The sequence below is a fragment of the Tachypleus tridentatus genome, chromosome 13, assembly GCF_004210375.1.
Source record: "Tachypleus tridentatus isolate NWPU-2018 chromosome 13, ASM421037v1, whole genome shotgun sequence".
NCBI lineage: Eukaryota > Metazoa > Arthropoda > Merostomata > Xiphosura > Limulidae > Tachypleus > Tachypleus tridentatus.
In genome coordinates, this window is record NC_134837.1 from 158,738,909 (window position 1) to 158,759,743 (window position 20,835).

The 20,835-nt window shown below is 35.1% G+C and overlaps 1 protein-coding gene across 1 annotated transcript; it reads left to right on the forward strand.

Moving 5' to 3' along the window:
• The first annotated feature begins 545 nt into the window (after positions 1-545).
• Positions 546-20,051, forward strand: LOC143236346 (uncharacterized). The gene is made up of 9 exons (XM_076474620.1): positions 546-680; positions 4,646-4,736; positions 6,592-6,756; positions 7,752-8,023; positions 8,156-8,271; positions 10,158-10,266; positions 11,351-11,500; positions 13,467-13,589; positions 13,757-20,051. Exons 2-9 carry the CDS (start codon positions 4,646-4,648, stop codon positions 20,021-20,023), a joined length of 7,293 nt encoding a protein of 2,430 aa, XP_076330735.1. The 5' UTR covers positions 546-680; the 3' UTR covers positions 20,024-20,051.
• Positions 20,052-20,835: the final 784 nt, after the last annotated feature.

The window sequence follows — 20,835 nt, forward strand, 5'->3', positions numbered from 1 at the left end:
TGTTATTATTACCGAAGCCGGTTCGTCGTCTTTCTACCAGGAACTATTTATATGTCTTGGAAATATCGAAATTACGTAACTGAGACAAAGGTTCCAAATTAAAAGTACTTATCATTTTCTTGTTTTCAGTTGGCCTACGCCTGCTTTTTTGTGGTTTAGGGTTAGTCAACTTCAAGTCGAAAATTGCTTTAGGCTCTGTTTGAGGTTCACCTGGTCTAGATATCAGACTACCAATAGCAAAGACAGAAAACGGAAGTGGAACGCAGTATGCTTATATGCAGCTTATTGAAAACGCCATATTTGAAAAAAAAAAAAAAACTTATTTGTGAAGGCTATAACTAAACTAACTGAGCAAACAAATCAGATTTCTAATTTACAGTCTAACGAAGTGGAATTGCATAATTTGAAAAGAAGGCGGGGTTATTTTTTCAAAGTAAAAATATTGGGAATGGGTTACGGTGGCGCTAAAGAAGACTAGAGCTTTATGGCAACTCTTGATTAACACTTCGGTCAGGTAAGCTGATATCACTATCTGTGTTCTTGTTGTAAGATATTAGTTTTATATTCCATTATCTTTCACAACGAGTACTTAAGATAGGTTCAAAAAATTTTGTTTTCCATTCCTAAGCAGTTAGTGTCAACCCCGGAATGGACAGGATGTATTGCTGAATGTTATTAAGGTAAGCTGTGTGATAATGTATATAAAACTAAAAGGTTATGGCACGACTTATGTGTAAAATAAAGGCAAGTGTGATATTCATACTGTGTTGTTTTTTTCTAAACTTACATTAAATTTTAACTAGTGCATTATACCAAATGTCTGCCTGAAAAAATAACTTAGTTAACACAACCAAAATTCCTCGGAAAACTTCTTAAATAACATTTATTTTAAAAAAAAATTCCGCTACTTTTACTGGAATTACGACAGTGTTTAAAGCAGTTATTTGGAAATTCGTTTGTTTGTTTTTTAATTTACACGAAACTTAAGTTGTGATATAAATAAATTGGTAATTTTATTAAGAATTGTCCCCTGCTGGGACAGCAGTAAGTCTTCGGATTTACAATGCTAAAATCAGGGATTCCATTTTCCTCGGTAGACACAGCAAATAGCCCGTAGTGGCTTTGCTATAATAAAAACATACACACACACTTATTAGGAATTATATTTATTTTTTTTATCAACGCTAATGTTTGTTTTTCAAGTACTACTCATATTTTATCACATTACACTAACATTTTCAAAATTATTGTTCTAAGAGTTTGTTTTGTCCTGGTGCAATGCACGACACCAGCATTATGAAGTCCAGGTGATGTTCGATTATGTTCAGGGTACTTCCGCTTGAGTTCTCGAGTAGTGTTGCTTTACTTCTCTCAGCAGTTTCAATAACATAATGAAGGGATAGTAAACAAACTTGTTCTGAGAAGCAGTGTTGTACATGACAAAACTGAAAGAATAACTACTCTTTTTCTGATAAAAATCAGAAATTTGTTCTTGTGGGAGGTGAACAATGCTATTCACGAATTATACATACGATTTTCTTTTGAATCATGACCAAAAAGCGGTATTATTCTTTGTAATGTAACAGTATCGTGTCCATAAGAAAGTAAAAACAGTAACTCTCAGAATGCTGGCGAAGACAGACTTTTTTGGAAATTATGTAAGTTAATTCCATGTGCGACATCTGAATATATAGTTAGTATCTGAGGTTTTTACTGGTTTTGTTGATAGTGATTTATTGGACGTAATATCCAAAACTAGTGTATACTTACATGTTTACATGGAAATAGACCATCGTGTTAATTTTGCTGTTGTCACAGGCTTTTGGTAAGTTTGGTATCGTACACTTGTCTTTCTTCAAATTCGACTGCACGTTTAGAGTTAAAAGAAAAATGACATGTTGAAACAGATGCTGAGTATTCCACTCTTCTCACAATACTTATCTTTGGCCCTGCATTGAAGTTAATGTTCCCGTTAAGTCTCAAACAATAATTTATGGTATTCCGACTGTTGTCATCACCAGAACTTCCTGGGATTTCCTGGTGGAACAACGATAAGTTAATCAGGACTTACGACGCTAAAATCCGAGGCTCGATTTTCTGCAGTGGACAGAACATTTAATCCAATGTCGCTTTGTTCTAAAACAAACAAATAAACAAAAACAATAACATCAGTTTCGTGGCTAAGAAAGAGACATAAACAAAGGGGCAATCTTACCAGCTAAAACAATACGTTAACTCATTGTTTCTATTAACAAAGAACGTCTAGATTTCATCACAGCGGCAAGTGCTTTCTAAACCTTGTTTAATGGTCACCAATACGTTCACAGAGAAGATTTATTTATATGGATGAAGTTCATAATATAACATTTGGGAACATGAATATATCTTATGGATATTCCAGTAATATATAACGACTTTCTTTATTAAAACATACAATACTTTTGAAACTCATCCGACATTATCAGAAAGATACAACTTGTCTCAGTCCTCATTACTATCCGTTCAAATAAAATCTCTAATAACACACTGCGAATATTTTACAAGTCGTATCAAATTCTTTAGACTGAAAGAACAGTAAACAATGTATACGGTAATTGCACTTTAAATAGTTTTATGGATATGTAGAACCTTTATATAGTGAGGCAAATGTGTGATAAGTTATGTTTCAATTAACGTAAAAGAAATATAGTAATATCGATTAATTTTCTTTATTAAAATTTCGCACATTTCGCTTAGATACATTACTATGTAGTATATTAACCATGGTCATGTTAACAACTAAAGCCCAGGGCAGCAATTATACCTTTAATTAGCGACGTTTCAGTTAAAACGTTTTCAGCCATATCACAATATTTAGCCTACAAAAAAAAGTTATTTCCAATACGTAGCCCCCCTAGCTGGTCAGCGCTAAATTTAGTAATTTAAAATGCTAAAACCCATGACTCCATTGCCTACACTAAACAGAGCAGGTGAATATTTTAGCTTTGCGCTAAAACAATAACGAAACATCAATTGAATTACAATGAAAACCCAATATTACTGTAACTTTCGTTATTCTGTAGTATCGTAATCTCAAATAATTTACAAGGATTATTTCTTTCGTATTGCTATTTTCTATTTTAATTAATTGTGTTTTCATAAATATTACTGAAGCTTACGTGATTATATTTTGTGTTAAGTTTTTGTGGAAATAAACAGTGTAAGTAAAAGAGTCCTAACAACTTATAATTGTTACACCATGTTTGCTTAATCTAAGTATTTATAAAAAAAAAAATTCTAGTTTTATTATTAGGTGTGTGTACATATGCGTGTTACCCACCCGCCCAGGGGCAGGAAAACCTGTTGACTGAATTCATACTTTCAATATTAAACTATACTTTCCAATGCATTAAACACTGTGAATGTTCAAGCTTGTGTATGAACTTTTGTAACCTAATTAAAGAATCTTGAGAAATTTAATATTTGCTCATACACTTTGTTAAAACGATATACCATTTTAGCTCGTGCTACTTTACAGTACTGTCGAGAGACCTGTAAACATTTTACAGCGACCAGTTTTAATTAAATTACATAGTTTGTTTTTTTACAGCGACCAATTTTAATTAAACTAGGTAGTTTTTTTTCGAAAATATTTTGTTTCTTGAACATAGAGGTTGCAACACCAAAACTTCTCTTTGTTTTCCGATTTATATTAGGTCTTTAAAGTGTCATGGTTTAAAAGATTCTGTTGGATTTGAAATTAGTTTATTAAAGTAAACCCAGTAAACTCTCCTGTACTTACTTATGCACAGTTTGTGAGGAACTGTTATCTTGTTCTGAAAAGGAATTTAACATGAATAATACAAAATGAATTAAAACGTATTATATTATTAACCTTTAACTAAAAACTCTTTGTAAGCATTTTGAAGTTAATTCATTAATTCAGAGAACTGTTCTGAAACCGAAAGACGTGTCCTCAGTTGCGACATCGGACAAGGTTTTGTGTAATACATTATACAGCGTGATTCAATTTAGTTTAAATTTTTAGATTTAATCTATTTTAGATTAAACTGTTAATTCATTTTGAATGTTCTTGCTATTAAAAGAGTTTCTGATAGAAAAACCAATTCAAATGTTGGATGATAGAACCGCCATTTTTTGGACTATAATATTGCTTTATGAATGAGACTTTTAACAAAATAAATATCTATTCACACAAATATATGTTCTACGGGGTTGTGGGTGCGTATCGTTGAGTTAACAAAAATGACCTCAAAATAAAATAAAATCATAATTTGTTTTTTGCAAAAACGTTAATTAGAAATATTGTTAACCGTTCTTTTTGATTCATATAATATTTTTTAAATTTTATTTGTAAGGTGTGTGTGTGTGTGTTTTATTATAGCAAAACCACATCGGGCTATCTGCTGAGTCCACTGAGGGGAATCGAACCCCTAATTTTTCGTTGTAAATCCGTAGACTTACGGCTGTACGAGCGGCATACCGTGAGGTGTTAATCTCTTTAAATCAAAAAGACTGTTTGTTATTTTATTATTTTAAAATTATTATCCTGACAACACCACAAAAAATAAGTGTTATAAAGACGCGTTACGTTTTAAAAATTAGAAGATTATTAACAATTAATTGGAAAGTTTATTCCACGCAGATGTATAGGTCCTACTTCACTTTATTAGCGGTGTTTCTACTGCTGTTTCTTAGCTCTTGTGCTGACGCAGTCCCTACAAGTAATGAAACAGGTGAGTGTTTTGTTATTAATCTTCTGTAGAGGGCGAAATGCATTCGGACATAGTAAATTTTGTGAATGCTTAATTAATTCTCAAAATGAAGTTAGATAATTTGCATGAGATATATTTCGATAGCATGATGATCAAAGCCGCCGGATATAATACATCAAATAAGATCATTCGTACGCTAAGAATTATTTGACCTTTATTTTCTCCACTGTCGATAGTACTCAGCCTAACAATAATGGGTGAGTTATTGTTAAAACTCAGATGTATATGGGCCTAACAATAATGGCTGAGTGTGGAACATCATGGTTAATTTCAGAACATACATCTTGACAAAAATTTCGCAGATTCTGTACTGTGTCCCGGCATGGCCAGATGGTTACGGCGCTCGACTCGCATTCTCAGGATCGCGAGTTAAAATCCCCCTCACACAAACATGCTCGCTCCTTCGGCCGTCGGGGTGTTATAATTTCATGATCAATCCCACTATTCATTCGTTAAAGAGTAACCCAACAGTTGACGGTAGGTAACGATGACTAGCTGCCTTCCATTTAGTCTTACACTGGTAAATTAGGCCCGGCTAGCACACATAGCCCTCTTGTAGCTTTGTGTGAAATTCAAAGCAAACTCTCCACTGTACGTGGATGTCGGGTTCCATTACCATTTTTAAGCAGGTCGAAAGTATGGACGATCATTGGAGCCAGATCAGAAAACGTAACACATATGGATTCAAACTACAATTGCAGTTTCTTAAGGCATCCCTTTTGTAAAACACCTGCGGGACATGGCTGAACACTCGACAACTTCAAATCGTTGTTTAGTTCCTTGTTTACATTTTCCACAGGTATGCCCAGCTCCATTGCTATGATTCTTCAGGTTAGAGACGTTTTTTCATAGTCACAGCCTTCACTTTGCATACTAGAACTTTAGTTACCATTAACTTATAGTGTCATTTCGGAGCTCCTTGTTACGTCATGTTTTTTTCTTCCACTTTCAAGGAGAACATTGAAGGTATAATTGTCGAAAGTTTAGAGTATTGTAGCTACACATTATTTAAGAATATTGCTATGAGAATATTCTTTCTCTTAAAGGGATATGATAAATATATATTTTTAGGCATAAGATTAGCTTCGTGCTTGTCAAATGGTTACCGTATTGTCGTGATCAAATATGTAGGCGCTAATTATGTTGCTAGAGGTACCTCTAGGATTGCATTAACGACAGTGTGCCTTAGTATTGGTATATGCAAATTGTTCGTATCACGTGAGATTAGCTCTTTGTATATTTTCGCTCTTACTGTATTCCTGCGAGAATGCAAAGTACGTTAAATTCAAGTCGAAAATTTCATGTTGCATCAACTACAAAGAGAAATTAGTTAACCTGATGATGTATGTCTTAAAACTATCAATAGCTTTTTTGTTTATTATTTTTATTTATTTATCTTGAAATAAAGTTTGAGAAATTAAACATGGTTTTCTAATAGTATAAAAATTAAATCCAGATCTTAGTTAAAAATTTAAAAGTATGAAAAATGTATATAAAGTATATTTGTAAAAATGGAAAATATGAAATGGGCAGTTAGATAAGAAAGTCAGTTGCGGTCCCATAATTCATGAAATAATTTTGTGGCAGTTCACAAAATTTCGCACTCTCTTATTATGTCTTTTCTTCTCTAACAGATTGTAAAAAAAAATTACTAGGTATCTTTATCAAATATTAGAAAAATCTTGAATAATAACTCTGACACATTAAATTGTTTATAAACACTTTTTTATAAATAAATATACTTTACAAATCACCCAACAGATGACGCTATATATCCTGTTTTAAACAAGTATATTTTTGCTTCTCTTGTTTACAGTATCCTGTGATATAAACAGTCAACCCGTAAAAAGAGTCATATGCTACTTCAACGCTGACGATGACACTTTTAAGCCAAACTTCATAAATCCCTGTCTTTGCACTCACATAGTTTATAGTTACTTGAGTGTTCTTCCAAATCTGACCTTAGTTCCAGAAACGAATGGTAAGAAGCCTTTACTTCCTGGAAATGGGAAGAGTCCTCGTACTTAAATTAAGGTTTGGTTGTTTTAATATTGTGATTTGAATTGAAAATAACTTAAGAACTTATGATTGGATTCAGCATTTCATGTGGATGAAATAATAAATCTAGGAAGAGAAATAAATTCCATTATGAAATGGTAAACAACGCAAGCAAAAGAGAATTGCTATGATTTTGTGTAGGATTGAAGATTGCAATACCTGACATAATGCTTTAAACTAAGTCTAACACTGCAACTAATAGTTTTAACCGATAAATATCCTTTACTACACTGCAACTAATAGTTTTAACCGATAAATATCCTGTACTACACTGCAACTAATATTTTAACCGATAAATATCCTGAACTACACTATAAGAACTGATACCTCAGCCACTACCACCATAACTGATTTAGCTTCTCTTTATACGGCTGTTCAGTCATCTTAAAAACCATTATAACTTTATATATAGCCCGGCATGGCCAGGTGGGTTAAAGAGTTCTATTCGTACTCTGAGGGTCGCGGTTTCGCATCCCTGTCATACCAATCATGCTTGCCCTTTCAGCCTTGGGCGCGTTATAATGTGCAGTCAATCCCACTATTTGTTGGTAAAAGAGTAGCCCAAGAACTGGCGGTGGGTGTTGATTACTAGCTGCCTTCCCTCTAGCCTTACACTGCTAAATTAGGGACGGCTAGTTCACATAGCCCACGAGTAGCTTTGCGCGAAATTCAAAAACAAACAAACTAGATACTTCGAATATTGTATGTCTTATCTCAGTTTAAAGACATATAACGGTATATTTATAGGACAAATTGACTACTCCCACTAAAAGTTGTCTCAATACATTTATGTCGTTATTATTAAAGTCATTTTAACAACGATGGAGAAAACAAGCGTGAGTATTACTTTTGTGGACGTTTTTCACATCTGTCTTAAGAAACCTCCCATATATTGTATACACCTTTTTTCTCACATAGGTAATTTAAAGACACTAACTTCGTTAAAGGAAATCAACCCACATGTCAAAGTTTTAGTTTCTTTACGAGGAACCAATATTAAGAACGAAAAAAGCCTGACTAACTCAGAGGTAGATGTTGAGCCCCAAGTCTCACTGGACTTTGCCGAATCTATCCGAACGTTTGTTGACAGCTATAATGTGGATGGTGTAGTCATTGGTATTGAATATAGAGGGTACAGCAGGTTGGACAACCTGGATCATCATAAAGAAGGGGTTACACACTTGATAAAGGTTAGTATAAATGCACGAAGTGTTTGATTCTCTATCAAACAAATGTACGTTTTAAATTAAATTAAAATTAAAAAATGTACCTAATTTTCTCCATTCCATAAAAATATTTTACCAACTTATTTTATCTCACAGGTAATACGGGAATCTCTAGATAAGAGGGTTGTTCCCAATGACCGTATTATTGGAATAACAGTATCAAGGAAAGCCTTCAGTCTCATTAATGGCTACAACTTTGGTTACTTATCAAGGTCAGTTTTATATTTTTGTGTACACTGTGAATCGTTTATCTTATAACACTATATAATATATGACGTACAGATTGTAATAATAAGGTGGTTGCTAGAAGTTGATAATATCAAACTACAATTTATTGGAAGCGTTCTTACTGAGGAACAAGTGGACAAGTATGGAGTAGATATACACCAGCGGTGACATACAAAACTTTTGCGTCCAAATTAGTATTTTTATTGGAACAGTACATCTTTAAAGATAGGATTAAAAAAAAAAAAAACATGAAGATTTCTAACCGCAGACACCAAAATCTTTAAGTCCACTTGTCTTAGGCTTAACATTAGGTAAGCCTTTCGTAAATACCTGCTGTGTACATTTCCTGCTTTAATGTAATTATGGCTAACCTTAACTGTATTTAATATTATAAATAAATAAACTTGTAATATTATTATACAAATAAATATAAGATCTTTTTAAAAATTTTGATAAGCTTTTCATATGATGTTGTACAAATAGCTACTAAAGTGTACTTACATTCGCCTTTCGTTTACAGTTGTTGAAACGAAGGGCTCGTACATTTTCATGACAGACAAAAACTGAGTGCTATTATAAGAGATAAATATGCCAAACCAAAACAAGCCGATATTCTTCTGTTATATGACTATATCATAGCTATTCACGAATATTATAAGTTATTATTACGTTTATCTCTGAGAATCAGAATACGGTACAATATATATCAATAATACAACTGTACTCTATCAAGAACAGGTTAGAATGATAGTCAGTCTTTTCAAGCATGATGTATCAAGTTATTCTTGGAATCCATACGAACTGTCTTTTGACACCTCAACAAGAGAACATGTTGTTTTGGCTAAAAAATAAAAAAATAATGTTATTTTCTACGTTAGGCTATTTTAATGAATGAATACTAAATGCTGATAAATCATTTCTTCCTTTGATCATAGATGTGAAGGTGGAAAAGACAAACAACACGAACAAGAACAAAAACATCCAAAATAATAGACTGAGATAAATTTATATTAAAACAGTAAAAATATGTTCGTAGTAGAAATACACTGTATAAGGTAAAATATTGCTCTGTAAACACACTAATAGAAATTTATTACTCTTTATAATGTTTATTATATTTAATATTTAGGAGAAGGAAATGTCGTATTATGTAAGATATGTTTATTTTGAACTTGGCGCAAAGCCAGACTAGGGCTATCTGCGTTAGCCGTCCATAATTTAGCAGTGTGAGACTAGAGGGAAGGGAATTAGTCATCACCACCCACCGCCAACTCTTGGGCTACTCTTTTACCAACGAATAGTGGGATTGACCGTCACATTATAACGTCCACACGGCTGAAAGGGCGAGCATGTTTGGTGTGACGGGAATTCGAACCCGCGACCCTCAGATTACGAGTCGTGTGTTTTAACCACCTGGTCATGTCGGGCCCAATATTTCAGTGTGTGAACCTTTAGTCTCAATATTAAGGCCATTTAACAGTAGTGGGTAAGGCTTTTTAAAGGGTCATATATACAAAATAGTATACTTAAATAATAATAATAAAATACACATAGTGTATGTCAAGCTCCCCCCCTCTCTCTCTCTCTCTTTATCTCCCAGTGACGAAGCGGTATGTCTGTGGACTCAAACCCCTTGGAAATAGGTTTCTGTACTCGTGGTGGGCAGAGCACAGATAGCCTATTATCTAGTTAAAATTAATTAAAAACAAACTGTCTATCTCCCTTTAGTACTGTCTTGATGTTAAGAAATATATTTTTGATTTCCATATTGAAATGTAAACTAACAGCAACATAAATGATAAATGTATTGCTAGAAACGTGAAATATTATTCTTAAATAACAAACTTCAAAGAATTATCCTTATCTTTAGATACGTGGATTTTTTCAATCTACCTGCCTTTGACATGCTGGACAGTGCAGGAGGTAGTGAGTTCATACATCCGGGACGTTTACATGGTGTAGGTGACATGGAAAACATGGTATGTTGCCCTTTTTTTTATAATGTTATTGTTTTCTCTTATAACTTGTACCATTTTCTATGTGGTCAAGTCACTGGTATTTACTCTGCACGTTTGATATGGACAAAAACGTATTTTGACACTCCCACGAAGGCGTTGTATACTTGTATGACAATCAACTATATATAATATGAAGTAACGAAATAATGAACACATTTAAACAAGTGGCATACATAGTTACTGAATTTGAATTATATGTTTGTATCTCTTTCTAAAATCTACTTTACGGTTTACATACATCTGTTTTAATTAAATACTTTTATTGCAAGAAATAGGTTTTCATTCAGTGATATATCATATCTAGACACCAGCTAGCACCTGCATTATATGCAGTGTTATATAATATCAGCCTTTATGTTATATTCAATATTATATAATATTTACACATTATCTATCCATTATATTATAGATAATGATATTTAATGTCTGGCATGGCCAAGTGGGTTAAGGCGTGCGACTCCCATCCGAGGGTCGCGGGTTCGCATCCCCGTCGCGCCAAACATGCGCGCCCCTTTTAGCCGTGGGGGCGTTATATGTTACGGTCAATCCCACTATGCGTTGGTAAAAGAGTAGCCCAAGAGTTAGCGGCGGGTGGTGATGACCAGCTGCCTTTCCTCTAGTCTTACACTGCTAAATTAGGGACAGCTAGGGCAGATAGCCCTCGAGTAGCTTTGCGCGAAATTAATAAGAAACAAAAAAAAACAACAAAATTTAATATTCACACAGTATCCAGCTTCTGTGTTGTATGTAATGTTATGTAATATGTATGCAATATCTTAGCCTAATATTACAGGCAATATTTACGAGACATTGCTTATCCCAGTTTCACAAAACAAATACATTACGTATTCATACTGAAAACAATGAATTTTGATACAATACAACACTTAACAGTTACCTACACAGAAAGAATATAGAACAAAAACATATGCATGTCGAATGTACTATACGTTACAGATAAACTTGTATGCTAATCCACATACTGGGCGGAGACGTCAATTAGCAATTTGTTTCTGTAGTTTAACTAGCACAATTATTTTTCTAGGACTCCTTAGCTGATCTGATGCTTTCGCTGGGTGTACCAAGAGAAAAGTTGGTGATTGGTATACCAGCTCATGCAGTAGTTTACAAAGTGAATGCCAGTAGCGAATCATCGAGGTTCATCGTTAAAGTGTGGACTACTCCTTATAATAAGGCGAGAAATTTTATTTTTTATTCGGTTAAGTTTCTTTCCCTCAGTTTGAAACATGTTTATGTTTGTTTGTTTTTATTGTTGTTGTTGCTACGTAAGATATATTGATTAATCACGAAATTGATAATTTTGTAATTTATGGATGAAATGAATTCGTTTTTGTATTATGGTTAGGACGGAACACCGAAAGTTGGTATCTTAATTTCACATGTATGGATATTTTGGTATTTAAAGAATATGTTATATTACTGTAATCTATTTTCACAAATGATAGGATACTTGTATTAAAATCCTAAATGTCGTTTCAGCTTTTGTTTCTAAAACTGTTGCTTTTTAAATGTAGTTTGTCTTGCTTTCAGTTCTCAGTTTCGTTACTTAATTAATTAACCATTACTTAAGCATAACTCGCAGAGAGTGGCATGCACATTACAAAAATGTACATAAAATCAGCCACTGTTTCTTTGCGAATGTGTAAAGATTCTAGACCAATGGTCTCGGATCCAAGAAAGGCTTCAAAGACCAGGTTTATAAAATGTATTGAAAAGTTGATCAATGACCAATGACTGTGGGAATATGACTGCTCTTTACTTTGAGAAACGTCTACACAGTGAGATTGTCAAATGATGTGTATCTAACGAATGCACAGTTTTGCTAAAAGTGACTCTCCAGTATTTCCCAATGGCGTGAAAAACTTTCAAAGAAGAGCATTTAAGACTTGAGCGAACTTTGACACACTTAACCCAGGCAATGAGGATCAACGCCCTCATTTACAAAATGAAAACTATTGTTAAGAAAGAGGACTCTCTGGCCTCAAAATCCATGTATGAAGCTGAAAATATCCCCTAATACCATTAATAAATTAATAAACAAGAATTTAAGATTGGTGAGGCTCATAATCTTTTAGTCACATCTCAACTTCAAGAACTATTTTTTTGAGAAAGGTGTTGAAGAAGAGATTGAAATCACAAGAATCACTTTTGACCACATTCTGACATGACTGTTTATCGAAAAATCCTGATATCAGAAACGTAAACGCGACCAGTAAAGTCGTTGTCAAGAAGCAGGGGAAGCAACTAGGGTGTGAAGGTTAGAAATATGTGTGTGTGGTGGTAGGTAAAGTCTTCAGTACTAATATATCTAGTGTGTGTGGTGGTAGGTAAAGTCTTCAGTACTAGTATGTCTAGTGTGTGTGGTGGTAGGTAAAGTCTTCAGTACTAATATGTCTAGTGTGTGTGGTGGTAGGTAAAGTCTTCAGTACTAATATGTCTAGTGTGTGTAGTGGTAGGTAAAGTCTTCAGTACTAATATGTCTAATGTATTCATTGATTTAAAGAGTGCAAATAGCCTTCAGTGTTATTCTTTTATGTTGCTCTGCTTTTAATTACATTAGATTAACTTTTTCTGCGACTGTTATTTTTCAGTTTCAAGAATATGCAGTGGATTTTAAATAGATTCTGTAATTACATGCGCAGATATCAGGCATTCAAATTAGTTCACGATTTACTGCTAAATCTTATTAATTTTTTTAATACGTGTATATTTTCTTGGTCATAAAACCAATAAGGCTAACAGCACATACAAACCGGTGCTGAACTGCAGTTTCAATGACACAAGCGGATAACCATGAAAAGATGTTCGCCCTAGCTAGGATGTCGGTCCATCGTAGGGTAACTCCCACCTACTCGTTGATGTCTATCATATAAATTGTCTTGCTTACAGATACAATAACATGGCGCGAGCGAGCCTCGGACACACAACTTTCTTACTGAGTCCAAATGATTAGTTACTGGGCTATGCTGCCCACTTTATAAATTCTATAATGCGTTAATTCCTTTTTCAGATTTGTTTAAAAAAAACTTTAAGAAATATGCACGACAAAAATTAAATTAAACTTTTACTATGCTTAATTGTTGGGCGTTATATCAAAACATAATTAAAAGTGTGTGATGAGATTTATTTATTTATTATAGCTCTGTAAGTTATTTGAAGCCCCCTGGTGGACAGTAAAACGTGAAAAAGATCAAACAGCACCATTTGTTTCTCATAGAGACTTGAGAATTGGATATGACGATGAAATTAGTGTAAGACTAAAGGTGGGTTTTGGTAAGAATGAAGTGATAATTTTAACATTTAAAGTTTTATTATTTATTTGGTAAGCGTTTTCAAATATTACTATAGAATCGAACATTGAAATAAGTATCTTAGACCAGGTAGATATTCTTAAATTACGTTAAGACTAAAATAAATTTTAATCTTACAGGCTAAATATATTCTTTTAAGAAAACTTGGTGGAGCCTCCTTATGGTGGATAAATGAAGACGACTACCAAGATAATTGTGAAAAAGGCCCTTATCCACTTCTTCGTAATGTATGGGAGGTATTTTCTAAGAACGTAAAAAAAAATAAAAAATTAAAACTTGAGCTGGATAATTTAGAGGAATACCTAGAAGGCGTTGAATCTCAAGTCGTGGATGTTGTGGATAGAATAGGCATAATTGACCGTTTTGACGGTTATAATGGAAAGGTATGTTCTCGGCAAGGATACTATAGACATTCAGAGGACTGTAGCCGGTTTTACCGCTGTGTTAAGTTTAACCAGTATAGCGATGAATATACCATCTTTGAGTATGACTGTCCACCAGGCCTCGTTTTTGATGAGCGGTATGAAGTGTGTAACTGGCCTTCTTGGTCACCTCCTTGTGATGGATCAGGAGAATTATTCCCCATCCCCAAAAATACTTTTATTTGCCCAGGTCCTGGATATTTTCATGATTTGGAAAACTGTAGATGGTTTTACTATTGCACAGATTTTTGGGGCAATAACTCCCTTCAAGCTTTTGAATTTAAATGTCCTTTTAACTTGGTGTTTGATGAAAAAGAATTATTATGTAACTGGCCATGGCTGGTTCCTGGATGCTACAATCTTTATGAACTATTTGGAACTCGAATCAGAGGCTACGGGGAGAACAGGTTAAAAGATAGTTATAAGGAAGCTAGACAAGGCTCTAACACTGGACTTGATGATATTTATCCTGTAGAAAAATCGTACACTGCATATTTGGATGGTGAAAAAATAAGGCCAACATTTGGTGGTATAAAAGAAGAATTATTACACACAAGTGATCTTCAAAGAAATGAGAAAAAAACTGAATTTCCAGTGCCAGAATACTATTCAAAGTATTACACTGTAGATGAACAAAGCACTCCACAGTATTACAGTGTAGATGAACAAAGCACTCCACAGTTGTTTAGTGAGGTTGCACAGGATAACAAAGACGTTATTGGTCAGTTTAAACAAGATTATCCATTTTTTGATGATGAAGTTAGACAAAGTGTTTCAAAGCATAATGATCAAATTCAACAAGATGATCAACTTCTTAAACAGAAAACTCCAGAGTTTGATAATTTAGGTGACTCAATAAGTGAAATTAAACCCATAATTTCTGATAATACAGGTAGATATGACTTTCAAACATATTCTCCAGAACATAAAAGACTTAACGCTTATTATATTCCAAATGGTAAAGGTCAATACGATAATTTAACGCCAAATAAATTACGGTTAAGAGAGTTAAACGTTGGTGCCCTTTTTGGGAGAGATGAGGATTACGTGCAAGATAAAAATTATGGTCGATATCAAAGTGATCAGGAGAGGCTGTCAACCCTGTCGCCATACATAGGAAGTCACTTAGTTTCATATTTTATGAGCAGAGATGATGTTCCTGTGAATGATAATGCAGCTAGGTATATTTCACCATCTTATCCAATTCTACCAAATGAGCACACTCCACTCATTCCCTTGGTAATTATACATTCCCCTCAAACGAAGAAAAATACCTTTCCTTATGTGCCACAGATACCATATTATGATGCCAAAAGTTTTGACTACTCAAATCAAGCACCAAGACAACTTTTTCATCAAATTTATCCTAATCTAAGGCCTAAATACAGAATCACTGAACAAGATGAATATATTCCGATTGATAAAAATGCGTCTCCACCTGGTGAAAGACAGTCAAGTAGGGATGATTTGCTACACCAAGATAGAACTATAACAAATGTCCCTGATGCTATATCTTTTGATTTAAATGAGGCTATTAATGTTGATCATAAAACAGAGACTCCACCTAATGAGAAGATAATACAACAAGAAGTACCAAAACAGCCATTAAATGTTTTAAGTATTCCAATAACCGGGGAAGAATATAATCTGCAACCACCTACTGAGGAAATTGTTTTACACAAACACGATCAGTTGAAGCCAATATCTAGTAGCATCTATGATGATCCACCATCAAAACAATCACTGAAGACGATATATCAACAAATACCCAAAAATGCAAACGGTTTACTACCATCTAACAAAGAGATTAGTTTAGGAGAAGTTAAGCAGTTGCCTGACGTAATATCACCTGATAAACTGTATGACCTACCTCTAACTGGTGAGGCGTTCTTAATACAAAAAGATATTCCAGTACAACCACTAAAATATTTAGATGAAACAATAAATCAAAAGCATTATGATCTATTACCACCTACCGGAGAAGGTTTTATATACAAAAATGTTCCAGAGAAGCCAAAACAAATCCACGACGTACCAGAAGATAATAACAGATTTGATATATCCCCACCTACTCATGAGATTTCAATACAACCAGAAAATCCAAAGCCTTTCACTAAAACATCAGACGAACATATAACTGATGAAGATTGTGAGCAGGTGCCACCTAATATTTTAGTAACAGAGAAAATCCCAAAACAACTTCCAGTTACTATAGATGTTCCAGCAACTGGCAACGTCTATGATACACTGCCACCCAGTAGTGGTATTTTTCCACAACAAAACACCTTTCAACAACCATTAACAACCTCAAATATAGCATTAACAGGAAACGAATACAATGGCCTACGAACTCCTACCCAGGAGATTATAATACAAGAAGAAATTCCAATATATGTTACACCTCCAAGTTTTTCAGTAGATGAGGAAGAGTGTGATTTACCACCATCTGGTCTTGAGCTTTCAAATCAAGAAGAGGTATTGCAACCACCATTAAAGGTTCTAGATCTGGTAGTAGCTGTAAAAAATTATGACTCACTGCCACCTGCTGAAGACCTAGTTGACCCAGAACCATTATTAAAGGGCTCAATACCACAAAGAAATGATGTACACAATAATTTACCACACACTAATGGGGGCATCATAATAAAACAAAAGAACCAAGAAAAACTAATTAAAAATCCAGACAAACTATCCTTTGGTTCAAATTATGACTTACCACCACCTACTGAAGAGATCTTTTTTGAGCAAAACCTCCCACCACAACCAATAAAAACTTTGGATTTAACAACAGCTGACGAGGAATGTGATTTACCCCCATCTGGTATTGCACCACCATCAAAACAAGAGCTTTCACAGCAACCAAAGAAGACTCTAGATGTGACTTTAGCTGTTGAAGAATTTAACCCAGTGCCACCTAATGAAGAACTTCTCATAGACAGTGTTCCAGAACAACAACTCAAAAGCATAGATGCACCATCTGTTGATAACAATTATGATTTACCTCCACCCGAAGGACAGGTCTTAATACAAGATGTCTCAGAAGAACCAGTAAGAGACCCTGAAACACCTTTTGGTATAAATTATGACTTACCACCACCTACTGAAGAGATCTTGGTTGAACAAAACCTCCCACCACAACCAATAAAAACTTTGGATTTAACAACAGCTGACGAGGAATGTGATTTACCCCCATCTGGTATTGCACCACCATCAAAACAAGAACTTTTACAGCAACCAAAGAAGACTCTAGATGTGACTTTAGCTGTTGAAGAATTTAACCCAGTGCTACCTAATGAAGAACTTCTCATAGACAGTGTTCCAGAACAACAACTCAAAAGCATAGATGCACCATCTGTTGATAACAATTATGATTTACCTTCACCCGAAGGACAGGTCTTAATACAAGATGTCTCAGAAGAACTAGTAAGAGACCCTGAAACACCTTTTGGTACAAATTATGACTTACCACCACCTACTGAAGAAATCGTGGTTGAGCAAAACCTCCCACCACAACCAATAAAAACTTTGGATTTAACAACAGCTGACGAGGAATGTGATTTACCCCCATCTGGTATTGAATTACCATCAAAACAAAAGCTTTTACAGCAACCAAAGAAGACTCTAGATGTGACTTTAGCTGTTGAAGAATTTAACCCAGTGCCACCTAATGAAGAACTTCTCATAGACAGTGTTCCAGAACAACAACTCAAAAGCATAGATGCACCATCTGTTGATAACAATTATGATTTACCTCCACCCGAAGGACAGGTCTTAATACAAGATGTCTCAGAAGAACCAGTAAGAGACCCTGAAACACCTTTTGGTACAAATTATGACTTACCACCACCTACTGAAGAGATCTTGGTTGAACAAAACCTCCCACCACAACCAATAAAAACTTTGGATTTAACAACAGCTGACGAGGAATGTGATTTACCCCCATCTGGTATTGAATTACCATCAAAACAAAAGCTTTTACAGCAACCAAAGAAGACTCTAGATGTGACTTTAGCTGTTGAAGAATTTAACCCAGTGCCACCTAATGAAGAACTTCTCATAGACAGTGTTCCAGAACAACAACTCAAAAGCATAGATGCACCATCTGTTGATAACAATTATGATTTACCTTCACCCGAAGGACAGGTCTTAATACAAGATGTCTCAGAAGAACCAGTAAGAGACCCTGAAACACCTTTTGGTACAAATTATGACTTACCACCACCTACTGAAGAAATCGTGTTTGAGCAAAACCTCCCACCACAACCAATAAAAACTTTGGATTTAACAACAGCTGACGAGGAATGTGATTTACCCCCATCTGGTATTGAACCACCATCAAAACAAGAGCTTTTACAACAACCAAAGAAGACTCTAGATGTGACTTTAGCTGTTGAAGAATTTAACCCAGTGCCACCTAATGAAGACCTTCTCATAGACAGTGTTCCAGAACAACTCAAAAGCATAGATGCACCATCTGTTGATAACAATTATGATTTACCTCCACCCGAAGGACAGGTCTTAATACAAGATGTCTCAGAAGAACCAGTAAGAGACCCTGAAACACCTTTTGGTACAAATTATGACTTACCACCACCTACTGAAGAGATCTTGGTTGAGCAAAACCTCCCACCACAACCAATAAAAACTTTGGATTTAACAACAGCTGACGAGGAATGTGATTTACCACCATCGGGTATTGCACCACCATCAAAACAAGAGCTTTTACAGCAACCAAAGAAGACTCTAGATGTGACTTTAGCTGTTGAAGAATTTAACCCAGTGCTACCTAATGAAGAACTTCTCATAGACAGTGTTCCAGAACAACAACTCAAAAGCATAGATGCACCATCTGTTGATAACAATTATGATTTACCTCCACCCGAAGGACAGGTCTTAATACAAGATGTCTCAGAAGAACCAGTAAGAGACCCTGAAACACCTTTTGGTACAAATTATGACTTACCACCACCTACTGAAGAGATCTTGGTTGAGCAAAACCTCCCACCACAACCAATAAAATCTTTGGATTTAACAACAGCTGACGAGGAATGTGATTTACCCCCATCTGGTATTGCACCACCATCAAAACAAGAGCTTTCACAGCAACCAAAGAAGACTCTCGATGTGACTTTAGCTGTTGAAGAATTTAACCCAGTGCCACCTAATGAAGAACTTTTCATAGACAGTGTTCCAGAACAACAACTCAAAAGCATAGATGCACCATCTGTTGATAACAATTATGATTTACCTCCACCCGAAGGACAGGTCTTAATACAAGATGTCTCAGAAGAACCAGTAAGAGACCCTGAAACACCTTTTGGTATAAATTATGACTTACCACCACCTACTGAAGAGATCTTGGTTGAGCAAAACCTCCCACCACAACCAATAAAAACTTTGGATTTAACAACAGCTGACGAGGAATGTGATTTACCCCCATCTGGTATTGCACCACCATCAAAACAAGAACTTTTACAGCAACCAAAGAAGACTCTAGATGTGACTTTAGCTGTTGAAGAATTTAACCCAGTGCTACCTAATGAAGAACTTCTCATAGACAGTGTTCCAGAACAACAACTCAAAAGCATAGATGCACCATCTGTTGATAACAATTATGATTTACCTCCACCCGAAGGACAGGTCTTAATACAAGATGTCTCAGAAGAACCAGTAAGAGACCCTGAAACACCTTTTGGTACAAATTATGACTTACCACCACCTACTGAAGAGATCTTGGTTGAGCAAAACCTCCCACCACAACCAATAAAAACTTTGGACTTAACAACAGCTGACGAGGAATGTGATTTACCCCCATCTGGTATTGCACCACCATCAAAACAAGAGCTTTTACAGCAACCAAAGAAGACTCTAGATGTGACTTTAGCTGTTGAAGAATTTAACCCAGTGCTACCTAATGAAGAACTTCTCATAGACAGTGTTCCAGAACAACAACTCAAAGCATAGATGCACCATCTGTTGATAACAATTATGATTTACCTCCACCCGAAGGACAGGTCTTAATACAAGATGTCTCAGAAGAACCAGTAAGAGACCCTGAAACACCTTTTGGTACAAATTATGACTTACCACCACCTACTGAAGAGATCTTGGTTGAGCAAAACCTCCCACCACAACCAATAAAAACTTTGGATTTAACAACAGCTGACGAGGAATGTGATTTACCCCCATCTGGTATTGCACCACCATCAAAACAAGAACTTTTACAGCAACCAAAGAAGACTCTAGATGTGACTTTAGCTGTTGAAGAATTTAACCCAGTGCTACCTAATGAAGAACTTCTCATAGACAGTGTTCCAGAACAACAACTTAAAAGCATAGATGCACCATCTGTTGATAACAATTATGATTTACCTCCACCCGAAGGACAGGTCTTAATACAAGATGTCTCAGAAGAACCAGTAAGAGACCCTGAAACACCTTTTGGTACAAATTATGACTTACCACCACCTACTGAAGAGATCTTGGTTGAGCAAAACCTCCCACCACAACCAATAAAATCTTTGGATTTAACAACAGCTGACGAGGAATGTGATTTACCACCATCTGGTATTGCACCACCATCAAAACAAGAGCTTTCACAGCAACCAAAGAAGACTCTAGATGTGACTTTAGCTGTTGAAGAATTTAACCCAGTGCCACCTAATGAAGAACTTCTCATAGACAGTGTTCCAGAACAACAACTCAAAAGCATAGATGCACCATCTGTTGATAACAATTATGATTTACCTCCACCCGAAGGACAGGTCTTAATACAA